The following is a 20,288-nucleotide window of genomic DNA, read 5'->3' as shown; positions in this document are numbered from 1 at the left end:
CAAGAGTGCAGTGTCATTTGCAAGCTCCGAGTCCAGTATCTCCTCAACGGATTGGGAGTCGTAGCCCATTGAGGCCCATTGTCTAGGAAATAACCTAGTCCCTCCGCCACCACAATGAGAAAGAGGTATGGAGCAAGAGGGTAGCCCTACCCTACTGAGCAGGAAAGGGAGAAGGCCTTTGCGCATGATCCTTGGTGCTCCCCACTTGTCTGAGAAACCCAACCTTTGCATGGTGAGGGATGGCATTTGAAAAAACTCTCTTCATCCTCTCTCTTTGTTGGACCCAATGTGCACTGAAGGATAGGAGAATTGAGTTGGCCCTACGGATCTTGTGGCCTGAAGGTCTAGCTGAGCGATCTCATATTGGTCTCCTACCACTTCGTAAACTCCTGCTTTGTAAGATGCTCTATGGAATCCAACTCTCATCGCATCTCTCTCTCTCTCTCTCTCTCTCTCCCCCCCCCCCCCCCCCCCCCTCACCCCGTTCTTAGCTCTTTCCCTCCCTCCTCGCCTTCCATGAACTATCAAGGTAGGAGGTGAATATCATTTTGCATAAATTGTTAAAATGTAGTTGGTGCATTAGTGAGGCCAAAAGGCACTACCTTGACAAAGTCTTGGAAGCATCTTTAGATGGCCTTTGCATCTAATCCACAAGGGTTGAACGTGTGTCCAAGGTCCGAATGGTCTTCCAAAAGATTTATGAAGCATAGGGGAGTCTACACCCATATATATCTACAGTTGGGGATGCCCAAGGCTATGTGCTACGTCACATTGTTTTTGCCAAAGGAATCCAACCAGTCTTTAAGAAGATTAAAAAGGTTGTACTCCCTCCTTTGACCATCAAGGATCCCTTGTTAATTTTCATGGATATAGCCCCACAATGCACAATTGAAGGCAGGCAAGGAATTTTCTTAGGATGATGAATGTACACACAATTTTGAACAAATCAAAGATGCACCATCTTCCTCTTCTACTCTTTGAGATTTTGGATTGGTCCAAAAAAAAAAAAAATTAAAAGCCTTGAAAGAATTCTTTTATGACATGGCTTTTGAGACAAATGTTGGAAATGGAGATGAGGTATCCTATGGTTGAAAAGCATGCACTCTCCTTGCTATTGTGCATTAAGAATTTTAAGCATTATGTAATGGTGGGGGGGTCTTTTGTTATTATCACAAGTGATCGACATGCCAAACTAGTGGTGACCTATGGGATGATTGGCTTAATGGTTAACAATGCTAGAGGAATATCGTTTAAAAAATTCTCTAATTTGAAAATTGCACAAATTAATCAAGGGGGAAATTAAGAGAAACTCTTGTCAGCCATCACAACCATTGATTATAATTAGTATGGGGAGATACTTGAATTCTTAACAACCATGATGATAGATAGTATGGGGCAATACTTGAATTCTTAACAACCTACTCTAAGAGCAAAAATGGATTAAAAAAGATAGTAGGTGCTACATTGTCTCGGAGCGCATCCTTAGATTATCAAGGCGTTGATGGAGATTTAATGTGGGCAAACAATACAAAAGTACACAAGTGATAACCCTTGCCATGATATGTTTTGTGGAGGACATTATGCTACTGACTATCCTATCACAAAGATATTACATGCATGATAATATTGGGCCATGCTTTTCAAATATGTACTCTCTTATTGAAAGGCTAGTGAATTTTCTTTGATTCTTTGCCAAAAAATATGTTTGCTTTGTCCAAAATCATCCAGTTATTTCTATACATCCTTTTCAGAAGTGGGGGTTGGACTTTGTGAGTCTACTTACTGTGACCACAAGAAAGGAAAAGAATATGATACTTTCCACCAAAACGTCAATAATGGCAATTCCCGCAACCAATCGTAAGGTCGTAAAGGGCTTTCTCTTTGATAAACTATGCACTCCATTTTATACACCAATGGATATTATTTTAGGCCATCGTTTTTGTTTTCTTAATGAGGCTATGGACTTGTTAATGCAATGCATGTGTATCAAACATAAAAGTTCAAGCATATACTATCCTACTACAAATGGGAAAGTTGAAAGAACAAGGGGATTGGAAGCTGGTTGTAGGTCAATGTACCATTAGGATGAAAAACTGATGGAGGCAATTTGGGCCACCACCATCACCCATAAAATTTCCACTACTCACACAATCTTTGAGTTTGTTTATGGCATAGAAGCAATATTCCCTTTGGAGATTGAGATACTAGCTTTGAGGCTAGTGAAGTAGAAATGGTGGATGCTAGATTGATGCAACTAGAAGGGCTAGATGAAACTAGAACCTAGCTCTCATGTAGATGAAACAAAAACCACAACATTGTAAGGGCATATTGGATGCTTGGATTAGAAAATCATGGGAATGCCAATTTAAGGAAGGTGATTTGATTACATTAATTGGATAAGAACTTTTTATGGACCTAGATTGCACCCTATAGGTTCATAGAAGAACCAAGAAATGGAGTGGTAGAGCTCCCAGAGCTTCAAGATCCACATGGGAGGAAGGTCTTCAAGAAACAACACCTCAAAGCCTTTCCATCTATGACACTGAGCTAGATATGGGAATGCTTCGCATCCTATACCTAGGGGGAAATGCTAATGGTAAAAGAAGACCAATGTAGGTATGTTTATTTGCAATGTAGGGAATATGAAGTGGCATTCATAATATGGAATAGGGATAGGGACCCATGGTTGATGTGGCAAGTGTACTCATGTGCCAACCTCTCCATATGGAAGTCCCCATGTGTATACTGAATAGGTCTGTGGTTGTGCATAGTCCATGCATACAATAGTTTTATAAGGGGAAAGTAGGCTGACATGGCAAGCATCTGTGCCAACCCTCCACTTGTCCTCATAGATGCTTGTGTGCATTTTGATACTTGTCATCCACTCGAATAAGGAGATAAGATGTTGTTTTATGTGGAAAATGGGGCTAGTAAGGGTTGTCACACCCCATTGAAAGATATTAGGTAAAGATGGCAACATGGAACATGCCCCCTCCCACCTTCTTTATGTGGGATGCCAATTAATGAGTTAAGAATTGGCTAAAAAATGGGGGGGTCTCTTGCTTGATGAAAACACTTTCACACATATAGTATCTCACATAGCCTCCTTGTACATATTCGCCTTACTTTCATATGGAGTACTCTTTCCTTTATTCCAAATGGAGTCCTTGCAATCTCAAAATATGCGAGGCCACCAAATCTTCCTAAACAACACCTTTGACCTACTAGCTAATCTAACAAAATGGCCTCTGCACACATCATCATGTATCCATGGTGGAAACTTCATGAGGTAGTATACAACAAGGTCTTAACTTGTAAAGCATAGCTCCATCAAAGTGTATGGCACAACCTCCTTTACAAATTTTCTACATGGGTTGGGAATTAATCCTTCATAAGATTTTCCTTGACTCAAATATTTTGAGATCCCACAGTAAAACATCTCATGCTGAAAATCAACACCTTATGCCTCTTTCTTCAACTTTAGCATTTTAAATCCTTGACAGGGACTTGTAGATGTGCCTTTCTTGTCTTTAATGCCACTCTAATTTATAACTCTTGCAATATTAACAGTTGAGGTGTAATCCTCCCTAGTAAATTAGGCTTCAAAATTGATACTTTGGATGATCAAGTCCTTTCACATTAGCTTGGTGTAGTACGCTACCAATGGAAAAAGCTAAAGCATCCACCTGTATGTGAAACTCCTCCCCAAAATCAGAAGAAACTAATATAGCTATCGGGACAAAATCTTGGCAAAGCTTGTAAAATGCATGATCATGAACCTAGCTCCTTTTTCAATAGTTTGTCATGGGTAATGACTTGTTTGCATAAAACCTGATAGTCTGTCTATAAAAACCCACATGGCGTCAAGACTTTGTGTTCCTCTTCTCTAATGCAATTGATAGTTGGAGAAAATTTTCATACGTCCTTGTCAAGTACATTATCTCCATCTTGTGATAGTTGGAGAAATTTGTCATGTGTTCCTCTTCTCTAATGCAATTGATAGTTGGAGAAGTTTGTCATATGTCCTTGTCAAGTACATTATCTCCATCTTGTGCAATTGCATCCCCAAGGTGAGGCCACTCATCATCCATGACCTCAGCACCATCTTGTCGTGCATGTTGTGAGCTGGTTGGTCAGGACCCTCATCTTGGTTCCAAAGCCATACACTATAGTGCCATCTCATTGTGCATGTTGATGAGCTGGTTGGTCAGGACCCTCATCTTGGTTGCAAAGCCATACACTATCTTTCCCTTTGCTTGTTGGTTGATGTCATGGAAATTCAACAATACATATTAAATGGGGATTCTCGCCCTACTCCCTTTGAAGTTTGAAACTTCATTCTTATCTTTGGTCTTTTTTCTCTGTTTATCTCCTCAGTGTGGGCTATTTGGTGGGGTTGCAAGTTAGTCCTCTCTCTTGTCTTTTTCCTGTTTGGATCTACATGTCTTCCTCTTTCCTTTTTTCTAAATAGTCTTCTTTTCTATCATCTCTCTACCCTTGTCTTTGGTCTCTGTTGATAGGGGGAGGCTTCCCTATCAAAAGTGTATTAGGAGGTGATGAGGGGGGGGAGGGAAGGGGGGGAGAGAGAGAGAGAGAGAGAGAGAGAGAGAGAGAGAGAGAGAGAGAGAGATTAAATGATTCTTCTATTATGGGGAGCCAATCGACTAGATTACAATAGCACTTTGGCTACACTCCACACAAATAAGTAACCTCCTAGTTGATTCATGGACCTAGCACCTCCTACTCTCTATCCTTTTATACTAAACTAACTATTTGACATTGAGGGTGGGTACTACCCACCATATTTACAAGCCTCATCCCACTATTGTTAGAGGAGTAATTGAACGTAACTCCATATCAATCTCAGTTGATAATCACTTGGGAAAATCCGTTGTGATGGTGCTCATTATTTGGTTTGTTGATCTTGATGTTGGTTGGCATTATGATGCTTGCTATGGTGACTGTTTGAAGGTGGGTTGGCATGATAGAACTCGCTTTGGTGATTGTTGGGGAGCCATTTGATGTTATGGCACTTGCTTTAGTGACTATGCCTGATGGCCTCCTAAGACCCCTTTATCAATCTTGCACCACTTTCTTTGTCATCTAGCATTATGGTGTTTCGCTAGCCTTTGGTCTTGGCTAAGATGCATTGTGCTTGCCAAGACACGATGCTGGATGGCTAGTTTCATATTGTTCCTTCCTTCATCTGGTCCTTCAGTTGTTGTCTCCCTGTGCCCTTTACTAAGGAGCTCCACTTGCCCTTTTGTTAGAGGCTTTGATCTCATTATTCTCCTTTGATCGGTAATCTCTTCTTTGTTCTTCGTTGAGCCCCCAATTTTTTGGTTTTGGGATTCAATAGAGACTTGAGATGGAAGGATAATGAAAGTAGACTAGCTTGGTATGCTGAATCTCACATTAGAAACTAGAGTGCAAAGAGAGAAAATATCAAAGGGTGCAAGGTCTCAACGAGGAAAAATCATGAAACATGGGAGAGACAAGAGAGCCAATCTATACAACTCTACAAGTTTGGATTTCACTTCCACACTACACACTTAAATTGTGTGTATACTTATACAAAGATTGGGGTCCTCATTGCCAAATCAACTCACCCACATCTCATTGGCTTATCCTCACATGTTTAGCCACACTCACACCCATGCACTCATGTCTTGCTCCTATTATATAGAGATTCCAATGCTCCATTGGGTCCTACTGAATAGGCACTCTGAACCCTAACCAAGAGACTTCTCCTGTTTAAGGTAACTTAGACTGTATAGCCATAGGTCATTTAGGTCCAATCACATAAAATTCTTCAGACCTTTAGGTTGCCTCTTTGCCACATGCCCTTGGCTGTGGCATTGGCAACACTATGAATGTACCTTGAAGTCCACCTTTACAATAATATTCCAGCAACTCAGGGAGCTATGGGTTGGGTGGACTGCAAAGGGCAGCAAGGGAACACCTTCCCAATCAAATTGCAATCGATCCTAGGCACTCTAGGAAGGGTTTGTGGACACCTTCGGGCATAGCACACAGCTAGCAACTCATATCGCAGCAAGAAAGGTCTTCTGGCATGGAATCATAGCACTTAGAGAGGCTATGGGATAGATCACAGCATTTAGGGGTGCACACAGGAAGCCTGGGCTAGAATTGCCATATGACAAGGAAGCTCTAGAACTAAACACAATAGTTTAGGGATGTAGACTAGGTGGTGGAATTCACTGGCTAATCTTAGTGAGGCTATGGGAGCTCATGCACCTTCAAGGAAGAGTTCAAGGAGGTGAGGGAAATAAATAATACATAGCACTAGGGCCGAGAAAAAGGGTTGGACCCCTTCTAAGGGCTTTATTGCAATAGAATAGACTTTTGTACAATTGGAGCTTACAAGAGCTTGAGCTAAGTACAATTCTCCTGATTTTCTAAAGCTCAGGGGCTCTTCTTTTATAGGCTTGACCCCAACCCGAAAGTAGAGCTTTCTAAAAAGTTGGGGCTAGCTTTCTTAAGCCTAGATTAGGCTTTCAAAAGCTGGAGCTTTTACACTTTTAGCTTTCTGGAGCTTCTAAAAGCTGATTCACATGCTTTTTGAGCTAGATCCTTGACTTTTAGGTTGTTTTGTTGGCTTTTATCCCTGTGGGGCCCTCCATATGTAGGCGCCACCTCCTCTTGGTGCTTTTCGCCTCATAGGTCCCACTTTTTGGTGCTTTCCCATGACTTTAGGGCTCTTTTTGCACCCTTCTTGGACCTACACATCACCATAATCAAAATCCAACACTCTAACCCATTAAAGGTTAGTCTAATGTATGCATTCTGGTTCTTGGACTATGTCTAGTCCCTTGTGGGCATCCCCACAGTTCTCTTTTACCAATGCGATGAAAAATTAAAATTAAAAAAATACTTATTGTTGGTTAACCACTTTAACTTTCTTTGGCCAAAATCAATTCCTGTTTAAGAAGTATTCCTTTATTTTCTTAGGAGAAGTCCCAAATGGTGACATTCACCATTTGAATATGGGGAATTATTGCATCTGTTGTCATCCCTATCAGCATGGCTAGGGCTTGGGCTTCCTTCTCTTCCCACGATGTGAGATTTTCTGTATCTATTGGAATCAAAATTCTTTCGTTCTCGTCTAGTACATCCTCTAGCCTTTTGTTGATGCCCATCACACGCTTCCATAGTTTCCAAGCCACGAGATGGCTTTGTATCTTCACCTTCCATAAGGGATAGTTAGTCCCATCCAATTTCCTACTTGCCAAAGTTTGAGATAAATGAGGAAGGAAGATGAGAAGAGGAGGAGGAAGGATGAGCAATGGTTGAAGAGGCTATAGATGGTTCTTTCTCTTTCATCTTCATTGTACTAGCACACAACACAATGAAAAATGGACTTGTAGTAGAAAACTTGACCATGTAGCAAACTTGAGTGGCAGTTGGAGTTGCCTTCTCACTGAGGAGCTCCCTTTTAGAAACTGAGTGTATATTGATCCACTAACTGTGGGAAAAACTGAGCTCAAGGTGAGCACAAAACACCCCTCAAATCTGAGGTAAAATTCTATTGCAAAAATCTCCTCACAAGACTCCTTGGATGTATTGTCTTATGGTAGACTTCAGTGGGCTGGAGTGAGTGAGGAATGGGGAGCGATATGAGGCCCTTTTATAGCGCTATCTTGGGGCATATGAATTAATGAGAGCAGGGGCCGACTCAGCCCTCTGCACCAACTTGGGTAGTAGCCCCATGAGGCACCTTGTAGTCAGTCGTTTGGCCAACCAAGCGAGTCAAAACTTGGCCTATATAAGGCCTTGTTGTAGGGCCTTTGATGCCCTACACCCAGCCCTCTTCCAGGCCCTTTGTAGGCCCTATATGCTAATCAGGGGTTCACAAGGTGGGGTCAATGATTTCTAACAGATTATGATAATGAAATAAGATAAAGGCTTCTTTGATGTTCCTTCAAAACGACACCATTGAGAGAGATGTGATCTAAGAGGACCAGCTACTCCAAATGGTCAAAGAACCAGCAAAATTGAAGAAAGGCATGTTTCTGATAGAGACATATGCCATCAAGCACTAGAAGTGGTGGACATAGAACAACTGAGGCAATTCTCCCAAGTTCCTCTTCTTATGGATAGAAGGCTGAACCTAGATGCATACCACTTAACCAACCTTCAACACATCTAAGGCTTGTAGCTCTTCCTATGGATCAAATTCAAATTAACTGTTGATGACCTCATATCCATGCAAGTGGTTAGAAAGGATACCTCTCAGTGGTGCCCATGTTGATAGATGGAGATCTATAGATCCTATTCTTTTGAGTGGACATCCTGCTTAGTTTATGGAAATGACTGGTGGAAGAACCCATGGAGCAGATAGGAAAATCTAAGGCCATGCTAAAATTTGGGCATGGTGAATCCAATTGTTGGTTCAATGGCGAAAATTGTTAAGTATTTGCCAACCAAGAAAATTGCAAAATAGAAAGATATATTTTTGAGCAACTTCACTGAAGATATTGAAGGGGAAAGAGAACTGGTAGAGACACCAATCACTATTACATGACTTGAAACTGACCAATTAGTTCCAAAGTAGACACAAGAACTCAATCTTTGTACGGATGACAAGCCTACAATTGTTGTAGTAATTGCCAATCTTTCTTCCGAGCAACTTCATGTTGTCAAAGAACTTTTCACCAGGTAAGAAAGATGTTTTTTCTTGGAATTACATTGCTCTTTGGGGAGTGACGAGTCCTACTTGAGTTATGTCAACATAGAATTCCTTTGGTACCAGATGCCAAATGATTCCAACACAACTAAGATACAAAATGAATCCAAATTATGCCATGTAGGGGAAAGCTAAATTGGATTAATTTCTTTGAGCAGGGTTCATTTATGCTATTGATTATTACCCATTGTCGTTGTGCCAAAGAAAAATGGTAAACTCTGAGTATGTGTGGATTATAAAAAATTAAATGCTCATTGTTCCTGAGTATTCCCAATACCATTTATAGGATCAAGTTGCACGGCATGAAATGTATTCATTCATGGATTGTTACAGTGGTGGCTATAATCAAATAAATGTAGCTTTAGAAGATCAATCTAAGACTGCATTCATCACCGAGTGGGGTGCTTATGCAACCCGAGTTATGCCTTTTGGATTGAGAAATGCACCATCAACATTTCAATAGTTTATGATAGAAACTTTTGGGAACTGTTTGACTAAGTTCATAGCCATTTATCTGGATGATTTTTGTGTATACTCTAACTAAGAGTGTTTTTTGTATTCGATTTGGTATCTTACTCTGGTTGTAATCCCACAAGATGGTATCCATACTGAGCTAGGTGAAATTCGTGCCATTCAGCATATGCCAGAGCCAAATTTTTTGACTCAATTACATTCTTTTGTGGGTTTTATCAAATTTTACATACATTTTATAAAAGATTTTGCCAAGATTGTCTCTCCATTATATGAAATAACTAAGAAGGATTCCAAGTTCGAATGGATTTATGAGTTGTCCGCTATATTTCAAGACTTGAGAAGATGTTGTGTAGCTAGACCCATTTTGAGACAACCTCATTGGGATGTCATTTTTCATGTGCATGTTGATGCATCTGGATATGCCTTAGGGATCATATTGGCACAACTAGATGGTAGATTGGATTATCCAAGGTATTATGCCAATTGATACATTCATGCCAAATTTCAGCAAATGACAGTCAAAAAATTTGAATCAATTACATTCTTTTGTGGGCTTTATCAAAATTTACATGTGTTTTATAAAAGATTTTGATATGATTTAACTAAGAAGGATTCCAAAAAAATAAAAATAAAATCTAATAAGGATTCTAAGGTTGAATGGACTTTTGAGTTGTCTGCTGTATTTCATGACTTGAAAAGTTGAACTATATTTACACCCATTTTGAGACCACCTCAATGGGATGTCATTTTTCATGTGCATGTTGATGCCTCTGGATATGCCTTAGGGATTATATTGGCACAACTAGATGCTAGATTGTATTATCTGGTGTATTATGCCAGTCGGTTGTTAACACCTACAAAATTTAATTTATAGCACGACTGAACGTGAAGCTTTGGGTACAATCTTTAGTGTGCAAAAATTGCATCACTATTCACTTGGAAATCCATTTGTTTTCTATGTGGACCATTAGGCTTTGCTTTTTTTGACCAATCAGAGTATCATTGAAGGGTGACTTGTCTGTTGGATGCTTCTTTTACATGAACTCAATTTTAAAATCATTCATAAGATTGGTAAAACACATGTGGGAGTTGATTGCTTGTTTATGTTACCGGCACTAGAAAAAACTCAAGGTTTTGTCATTGCACTTCCAGATGCCAAGATTCTACACACCTTCTCTACAACCTATATTGCCCAAGGAAATGGAGAAATCTACAAATAAAACTCTCACGTTGATTTTGACCAAGACCGTGCAATCTCATTAGAGTGATTGGGATGCTAAGCTACATGCTTCATTATGGGCATATAGAACTGCATTCAAAGTCACTACTACAAGCTTAACTCCATTCAGGATGGCTTTTAGTTTAGAGGCTATGTTACCCTTAGAATTTGTTTTTTCTAATCTCCAAGTAGTAGCTGAACATCACTTAGATGAATCCGAGGCAATTAAGGGGCAATTGCACCAACTAGCCCACCTGTATGAACTACATCTCTAAGAATCTTGGTCTCAACAGTTGATTCAAAGGAGAAGAAAAGCATGGCATGATAGACATGTTATGCCTAAACATTTGGAAAAAGGAACGTTCATGTTACTACATAATGAAAAATTTGGACCCTTCAAAACAGCTTTCAAACTAGGATGGAATGGGCCCTACAAGTTAATTGAAGTATTTCCTAATGGGAGAGTAGGGCTTGAGGATTTACAAGGAAGAGTGTTTAACGAGTTGGACAATGGGAGTAAAGTAAAGTCTTATCAACCAGTAGGTTCGTGGGTAGCACGTGGCTCGAATATAGGCCCTTGAGTATCAACAAGCATATCAGCAAGCTGTTTGGTCATAGTGGATGGGGCAACTTGCATGCTGACACATGGCAATTAGATAACTACGACGGCATTAATTTTGGATTATCATACCAAAGATAGGGTGCTTTATTGAATCATGTAGCCAGCAAGGTGACAAGATATCCATCTTTAGCCTTTGTTCATAATCTACACTCAACTTTGAATATACATCTTCTTTGTCACTTATAGTTGCATTTGCTTCCTTTTCTATCGCTCTTTGTATTACCTTTGTTGTTGCTCCCATATTTCTTTGTGTTCCCTTTGCCTTCGCTTTCATCTCCACTACATCTATCTCGATTTGCACCAACTTCTTGATCATGGAGGAACGCATAGCTTGCACCATCTGCTAGAAGCGATGCATGTTGTCTTCATGGGATGCTCCCCTTCATCCACTCACACAGTTTACAAATTTAGGTCCTCAAGGGCAGTTTGAATAGCAATTGTCTATTTTGTTCTGCAAAGATTCATGGGCCAAAGTTTGGGATGAGGCCCTTCCAAAAGAAATTCTGGATCCTTACGATGTGGAGGATTGTAGCATCATAATCTAGGGCCCATCTCTATTGGGAGAGGTCTTCTAATGGGTGACTTTGGTAGCACTGGGTGCAATGGCAGCCACCAACGGCAGGTGCAACGACTACTTTGAGGTGGATAGTTACTTGTCATCCTAGGGTACTTGATTAGCAAGTACTTTGATGAGGATCTTAGAACTTTTTGTCAGTTTATCTCGGGATTTATATGACTAAAGAAGATTTTCAAGTATGTGCCTCACATGGTACATTGCTTGAATGATTGTTGCTTTCGAAGATGTTGAGGCAGATTGACGATCTAGCTTCGACAAAACATTCAAGACAAAGCTCAAAGCTGTTAGCTAGGGCCAAGCACATTGCAAACTCAAGCCACATCTCTACATGTTGCACCACAGGTTGACTTCAGGAGAAGTGCTGTGGCCAAACAAAGTTATGCAGCTCTACTCGTGCCTCCCAAATTTCTCCGAGACCGACACTTTTCCTCTCGACCCTTTGTTGCTCAAGGATGATCACACAAACTAGTATGCCACAGAGACATAGTGGCAGTGCCTAAGAGAAAAGCGGCCTAGGCCCTACTTGGCCAACCATTGGCTCCCTCCCTAGATACTAAATCACGACCTCTTTCTTCAGAAGTAGTACATAGAGAAGTTAGTTAAGTTCTTCAAGAAGAACACGGCTAGCCTATGGAAATCATAGGCCACTCTCAACACAGAAAGGGATAGCCTATTGGAGCAACTGGATAGCTGAAAAATGCCCACAATGAATTGGTGCAGTCGCATGGCCAACTACAACACAATCACATCAAGCTACAAGGGACCATGGCAACTTACTGTAAGAGGTGGAGAAGTTGCGTGCCACTAACTCTAGACTCTAGGCTTCCCAATTGACCACGATAGCCAAAAGCTGCTCAGCTATATAGATAGCTCTATAGAAATCACAATAGGTGCAAGTCGATTAGCAAACCCTACAAGAGGCACATGCTGTGCGGTAGTGACCCTCAAAGCAAAGAACACACAACTCTATTAGGCCCTAGGGAAGTAGAGCATTTAGGGCTTATCATTATGTAGCTTGAAGGAAAGTGCAATTGTAGTCTCTTGTTCGACTCCTTCAGGCACCTAAAGAGCACCCGACAAAGCTGCTTATGTGAAGGGACTCAATGACGATTCGGTAGTAGGGCTGCCATCTCTCTCAACCTTCCCCTCAGATCTAGCTAGCCATGTAGAAGCCTACCTCGAGCTCCAAAGGTTTAGGGACTGCTTCAGGTCACTCCAAAGTAGTGGATGAAGTTGACATGGCTCATGCCTTACTTTTGTTAGATCCTCCTATTAGCCAAGGGATGTCGGTCGAGCCAAAGGTTGAGGTGGTGTTTTGTGAGAAGGGCATACAGGTTTCTTCCCTGGCTCATTTTGTAGACCCAAATCCAGGACATGAAAAAGGGACTCAAACTCCATTGGGGATTTATTTTGACAAGGTGGTATAGGTGTTCGCCCGCTAAACTTTGAGATAGCCACTAAGACTTCACCTGAGCACTTTTGAGGCAGAACCATTTTGGAGGCACAAGATGTGATCCCTATTGCCATCCTGACAATTGGAGTTTTGCGCAGAGTACCCCATAAGCATCAATTTCCTATCCATTATAGGGTTCTGTGACACATCAACCCAGTAGACGCCAATCTCCCTCTAGCCCCACCTCAGCCTCACCATGATGCGATACTCGAGCAGGTCACTCCAGAAGTCTCTATTTATGCCCTTGCCTATTGTAATTTTGATCTTTTTGTCCAAGAACAAGCAGATCGTCAGCATAAAATATGTAAGGCAGAGAGGCACCTTATTGCATCTCGGATCCATGCATTGCCATTCCCCACTATGCCAATCGTTCCAAAGTACTACATGGCATTGCTTAGGGAGGTAGAGAAATTACTTGGAAGCCACATTACCGAGGCAGTTGCCATGCGCAATAAGATCTGAGACCTCTACAAGGACCTGAGACTCAAGTGGCAAGAGGGAGTCACACAGGCAAAATGATACGTGACTGGTTTTCACAATGCCTTCGGCATGACCAACCTAGTTGAAGACCCTTGGTTTGTGGATTGGCTTACACATCCTGAGAGGCCCCCTATCGGCATCGGTTCTTTGTTTCCTTGGCCTCCTCATGATCCGACACGAATGATCCACCCTTTCGACCCTCCCTCTCCTAGTTCATCTTCCTCCCCAACTCCTGCAAATGATGCCCCTAGCCCTTCTTTTGCTACTCCTCCACGTGACCACATGACAGCCTCGAGGTTTCAACCCACGTAACCTCCACATGACCGCACATGACAACCCTAACGTTTTAACCTCCGTGTGTCAGTGCCTGGTTTGAGCTTGCCTCGAATCATGAGGGCTCAGTTGTAGAAAGCTGAGGCAAAGGCCGACATAGGTGGACTTACCAACATAGGCACGAGATTAGGTGGTGCTTGTGGCTGGTGAATAGGTGAGTACATCATTGGCTAACTTCCCGAGTGGCAAGTGATAGTAGTAGCTAAGGCGGTGATTGATTCCGAGGAGGAGTTAGCCTGAAGCTAAGGGCGGTAGACCAATGGTGAGCAGCGGTCTAGCAAACCATTGGTGTTAGTAATGGAAGTTGATTTTGCAGTTAGTCTACTTAGTAGAGAAGCATTGTAACAAAGCAGAGGCACGAGTGACATTTATTATGGTTCACAACCTCTCTTTGCTTAGCTTATTAGAGATAGTAGCTTGCATAATTGAGTGCTCAATTCAAGCCGAGGTGGCTGCATTGTAAACTAATTCTTCTTTTGATACAAGAGTGGTTTGCATCCATCTTGTCTATATGGTTCTCTGATATTTGTTTATCATTGTTGCATGCTCAATCCCCCCATCATCATATGCTTTCCCTTTCAATAGCAACACCAACCCTTGAGTTATTTTTATTGACATCTATTTTCATCTCAACCAAGCATGTTCGCATGCATAGCTTACTAAGGACTGCAAGGTGAGCATCTTCATCTGAGCACTGCACAGGTTGGGTTTATGATAAATGAACATTGACCACCGAGCACTCATAAGTTAACCAACAAGGAGTGAGCAAATTAGACCGTTTAAAGATATCTTGCTAGTAGATGCCGTAAATCATATGCATCAACTTTGCACTGTCAAAGTCAAGCAAGGAACAATGGACTGAAGATATAAGTAGGATTTTAAGAAAACTTATGTGCTTAGTCATTTACATGTTGATTTTTTGGTGGATAATGAGGACTATGCATTCAATAATTCATGGATGCTATCCAAAAGTGCGAGGTCTTGAAGAGTAAAAAAGATTTGATTTGCAAGGTTGTTATGGAGAATCAGCTACACCCAACATGGGCTCACAAGGATAATTGGAAGAAATACAAGTTTGAATTCAAGAACGTATCAAATGTGCATAAGAACAAGGATAGGGTGGAGAAAATTGGACAATCCCACTTGAGCTTGCAGAAAGGCTCAATTCCATCCATACTTTGTAATTGCTCTAATCTGAATCTTGTAGAATGTAATGGTGCTTTGGAATCGCATGCATTTGATGTACATTGTTGTTTTTGTTAAAGCACTAGGTTGTGAATAAGTGTAGCTACGATGGTGGAGCCCTCTCAAGGCCTTTTCTCCATGCTTTCATAGAGATACATTCTTTCCTCCATGCCTTGATAAACACTCATACACATCCAATTGAAGCACTATTGACTATTTGCAATTGCTCTTGTGGGCCCTTGTATAAATGCATGCATTCGCATCTCTTTCTCTCTCTCTCTCTCTCCCCCCCCATATATATGTGTGTGTGTGTGCACGCGCATGTGTTCGCATCTCCCTCTCTCTCTCTCTCTCTCTCTCTCTCTCCCCATACACATGTGTATATATATGTATAAATGTGTGTGTGTGTGTGTTTGTTGTAAGGATGGATAACGGAATCAACCATGGCCTAACAAAACGTTAAAATGTTTTCCAAAAAATAAGAACATTGATAATATTAGTTCAACAATGTCAACACAAGTGTTGATATTAGCGTCCGTAAAAATGCTGTGATTAATCAACACTTATGTTGACATTATTTCAGCATTTTTACGGACGCTAATATCAACACTTGTATCGCATTGACAAAAATAATGATGAAAAAACATTGGAGTAAACATCTGGCATTCCTTGACAGGCATAGCATCATGCAAATGTTATTTGTTATGATTACAAACGTTGAACTTCTATTAGTAACTCAGAAACCACAACTAGTAGTCCTATTAGGAGAATTGAAAACACATCCTGAGGCGCCACTTATGCAGTTCTTTGCCCCACAGCAAGTACATGGGATGGCATCTCCACTCGGATTTGAAGTACAGGTCACGTTCTCGTTCTGTAAACACACGTTTCGGGGGCACAATCTGCAAGGAGCTGCAAAATTCAAAGCCATTGGAATCACAAGCTCTTATCATCTCTCGTGTCCCCTGCCAACACACCCACCAGCAACAACATCGGATGCTATGGTCGTTGTCCAGTGAAAAATCTGAAATCAAACACATCCCTATGTAGAAAGGAACAATTTCTTCAGAAGTCGACTAGTGGGCACTAGGAAATCGGAACATGCATTCCCTGATGTATGTGAGTTCCCCACAACTAGAGCGTGCAGACAACAAAGCGGTTGGATCCGAGGGCCTCCACCATCTGGTTGCATTCGATGCAATGCCTTTGATACATTAAAGGGGCAGGTGGAATCAGCAAGCGTTACCTTGTTCTTGGAGTAACCTACGATTGACAGAAGCGTCCCCATTCAACAACTCAAGGCGGCTCTGCAAGGTGTACCCAAGCTCGTTAGAAGGAAGACTCGAGTAAGATTGAAGCGGGCAAAAATACAAGCAACGTCATAGTCAGAGAGAGAGGCACCGACGTTAAAAACCGTGAGCACCTGCGCAGTCTGGATAGCTAGTGACTGCTGGTAGCCGTCCACTGGGAAGGCAGCTGCAAAGGAAGAAACAAAGTTAAGAATGGCTGCAAAGGAGCAAGAGGAAGCGATTGAAGAAAGGATGAGGAAGGAGGATACCCAACGAGAGCAGAAAGACGATGAAGGAGGCGGAAGCGGCCATAGCCATGTTGCGTGAGTCGACGAGGAAGATGAACAGGCAACCTTCGTTTACTGTGCACTTATGGGTGGATTCAATGGGTTTCTAATGTCCACTCGGTGGTCCATAGCTTTCACTGTTCAAACTTCAAAGAACGTGAATGATATTTAATCTTTCATAAGGCTTGCCCAAGATTAAAAAAAGCAAAAAAGCAAACAAATAGGAAATGGTGTGAGGAAGACTACAGGAGATAAAGGAAGGGAGAGAGAGAGAAGAGGGGGGAGGGAGAAAAGGTGGAGATGGTGTTTGAGGAGATAAAGAAGGGGAGAGAGAGAGAGAGAGAGAGAGAGAGAGAGAGAGAGAGTCAATCACTTTAAAGTCTTCATTCAAGTCCAATGAAGACGAGTCAACATATTGTCCAGTAGGAAAAAAGAAATTCAAAAAATTCTAAAAACGCCTAATTTCTGCTTTGCCAAATTTGAAGCGTCTAAGGCTACCCAGAGAGTAGGCCAAAAAAGGCCCTACTGGCAGAATTATTTTACAGCTTGAGAGCTGGCTTAGGAGTTGGCATAGCTTCCTGGCTCCTTCCTGGTAGTCAAATGCTAGCCCAGAGAACGTGAAATATGGGATTCTAGCCCAGCATTGGTCTCTCAGGAGGAAAGATCCTTTATGCAAGCTTTCCCTTGGTCGACGCTTGCAGGTTTAGGTCGGCAGCGCCACTTCATACTACAATTTTGCCCCAGCTACAACACACGGGGACGTAATTTATGCTAAAGCTCGAATGCTAGACTTAACAATCAACTGTCTCCATCTCACGTGGGGAGCTGCTCTAAGAGGTTTTCACACAATTTGTCAATGTTATGGGGACATACTGGGGTTATTTTATTTTACGCATAGGTTAATCTTTTAGGCCTATTGCTAAGAGGGGTGCAAATTATATTGAAATCCAAGAGGGGATTCAAACCCATAATCTTGTATTTCACACTCTACCACTAGGCTATTTAGTAGCATAACATCTCTAAAGATAACTATAATCATATAAATGGTCCCTGCTCCCCCTCGCCCTTTTGCATCTCCCGTCCTCTTTAATGCCCCCTTCATAAGTGGTCTACCCCTTGTCCAATCTCACTTGGCTTCCTCTTTAATGCCCCCTACCCATTATTTTGTAATGAGTAGCATGACCTATCAATGATGGCCTAGAGATCCACTCCGCTGCGTCTTAAGGAAGGATTTTAGAATTGATTTTAAGACCCCCTCCACTATAGGCACCACTTGCCTTGGCTCTATGCTTAGTTTACTCTATACATGAGTATTTTATCTTGAGCACACATGTACAATCTCTGTGTGTGTGTATACACATACATACATACGTACGTATGTATGTATATATATATATATATATATATAACATACTCTCTCTTAGTGCACATATCATATTTCTCTCTTCATCCTACATGCACGTGTGCTCTGAGTGCAACCTCACAAATAAGGAAGATAGACATAGAGATATAGAGAGGAGATGATTGTATAGTGGTAGATGTTGCTATTTATCTTCATAACAGAGGCTACAAGGATGGGTGCCACATGGCATTTCCCTTTTAGTGCAACCTCACAAATAAGAAATACAACCTCACAAATAAGGAATATAGAGATAGAGATATAGAGAAGAAATTATTATATATTGGAAGGTGTCATTCTTTAAAGCCTTTCTAGCCTTAAGGTATGGACTGTTACTCTAAAGGGCAGACACACTTTCTACTCACATCAAAATGCTATGGAGCAAAAGAGATAGCAAGAGGATCACATATCACATATTTCCATGATACTTGAAGGTGTAAGGTTTTCTCTCTCCAATGAACAAACGAAATGAATGTTAATCTTGTGCTTATCCTTTCCACTTTGACTTAGCAAAATGAGTTCAAAGAGAGCCAACACATTCGTCCCTCAATGAGCAATGCCATATTGCATGACCCTTCAAGGGTCATATGCCACCTTAGATCTCTCTCTCTCTCTCTCTCTCTCTCTCTAAGTATTAAAAAAGGATTATTTAAAAAGTAATATATATATATATATGTATGCATGCATGCATGTATGTATGTATGTATATATATATAATCTCGCTCTCCCTCCCTCTCTCCCACAAAGAAAGTAAAATTAAATAAAAAATATTTTACACACACACGCGTGCACACACACACACACACATAAAACTAAAGATGAAATGAAAAAATCTAGATAAATGTCTTATATATAATATAAAATCTCTCTCTCTCTCTCTCTCTCTCTCTCTCTCTCTCTCTCTCTCTCGTTCTAAGCCCTCAAAAAAGAAATCAACGTTAAATAAAAAATATCTTAAGAAAAGATTATTTAAAAATTACACACACACACACACACACACGCGTGCGCGTGCACACATGCACGCACGCACACACGCATGCATGCACGCATGCACGCACGCATGTATCCATACACGCAGGTGCACACACACACAGATTATTTAAAAAAGTATTTAAAAAAGTGCTCTATTATCAAGTGATTAGGTGAAAAGGGTGGGTCAACCTCTTGTAGGAGAAATTACTGGAGAGGTTGAGGTTGAGGGTTGAACCTTGGTGATATGCTCTTGGAGAAGCCATTCATCTAGGTAAAGTCTCATGTAGAACCATAGCCTCTCATCAACATGACATTGTTCTAGGGTCTTCTATACTCACCCATGGCAAAGCCATAAGAGTTTATGGAAAACTTACAAGGCCAAGAAATAAAGATTCTCAGGTTTGGGTCATTGTTTGCTTGGGTGTAGCCATTTTTGGTTAGGTTCAGGGACTTTTTTGTATATAGGTATCTTGCATGACCCATAACTTATGCATTGCTCAACAAAATTCGGCAAACTTTGTCTTCAAGTTGTAGTACACATTCCAACTTAAATATGAGAGCAAAAAATTATGGAATAAGGATTTGGAACGAGACCATTAAAATATTAAAAGTGCTATGTTGCATGTGAAGCATGCATCTTGAAGACTATAGTTCTGATATAGCAATTTATTCAAAAACATCAAAATTTTATTCTATACATACATGCAACCAAGTAATCATTCAAAAGTACACTACGTGAGCTTCTCCTCAACCCAAGGGCACACCTAAATAAGAACATTAGGCATGGGTTAATAGCTCGAGCCCCCAATGTTATGCTAAAGTGTGATGCATACCCATTTGAGGGCACGCTCCATAACTTTTCTTGATTTGTTGAAAACCAAAAAGGATTAAAAATTTGGAATCCAAACTAGTGGGACTACTGCATGCTGGCCTTAAAACATTGATAGTTGTTGGTATTGGTATCTAGATTCACCCTAAAATGGAAGAAGTTGGAAAAGTGCAATTTGTGCATGTGAAAAGATCTTTTAATAAATCCAACATTATTTATAATATTGAGTTGTTTCTTTTTACATGCACTTGCTTGCTATATGGTTCATAAGCATGCCAAAGGTCATTGCATTTCATAATACATAGCATCAAACCCGATAGCGTGCCCTTTGGCCTATTTGTGTTTTAAAGCATTTAGGCCACATTGCACTTGTTTGGGATATCTTATTCTGTTGACGTGTATCGTCGGAGGGGGAAAACCAACATTTGAAATTTTGTTACTCCCACGAATTTTGAATTAATT

The 20,288-nt window shown here is 41.0% G+C and overlaps 1 protein-coding gene across 3 annotated transcripts; it reads right to left on the bottom strand.

Annotated features, from left to right (window-relative positions):
• Positions 1-15,673: 15,673 nt before the first annotated feature.
• On the bottom strand, positions 15,674-16,748 carry LOC147892939 (uncharacterized). Of its 3 annotated transcripts, none has more exons than XM_087387797.1 (4): positions 16,609-16,748; positions 16,456-16,526; positions 16,297-16,357; positions 15,674-15,962 (listed from the first exon to the last, which is right to left on the bottom strand). In XM_087387797.1, exons 1-4 carry the CDS (start codon positions 16,655-16,657, stop codon positions 15,787-15,789), a joined length of 357 nt encoding a protein of 118 aa, XP_087243923.1. In that variant the 5' UTR covers positions 16,658-16,748; the 3' UTR covers positions 15,674-15,786. The 3 variants fall into 3 exon arrangements, with proteins under 3 accessions (XP_087243923.1, XP_087243924.1, XP_087243925.1); XM_087387798.1 differs by having other exon boundaries at positions 16,474-16,526; XM_087387799.1 differs by having other exon boundaries at positions 15,848-16,015.
• Positions 16,749-20,288: the final 3,540 nt, after the last annotated feature.

Source organism: Dipteris shenzhenensis, chromosome 16 (genome assembly GCF_047967505.1).
Source record: "Dipteris shenzhenensis isolate YYH24624 ecotype China chromosome 16, Dip_SZ_1.0, whole genome shotgun sequence".
In the NCBI taxonomy this organism is placed as follows: Eukaryota; Viridiplantae; Streptophyta; class Polypodiopsida; order Gleicheniales; family Dipteridaceae; genus Dipteris; species Dipteris shenzhenensis.
This window is presented reverse-complemented; position numbering and strand designations above follow the sequence as displayed.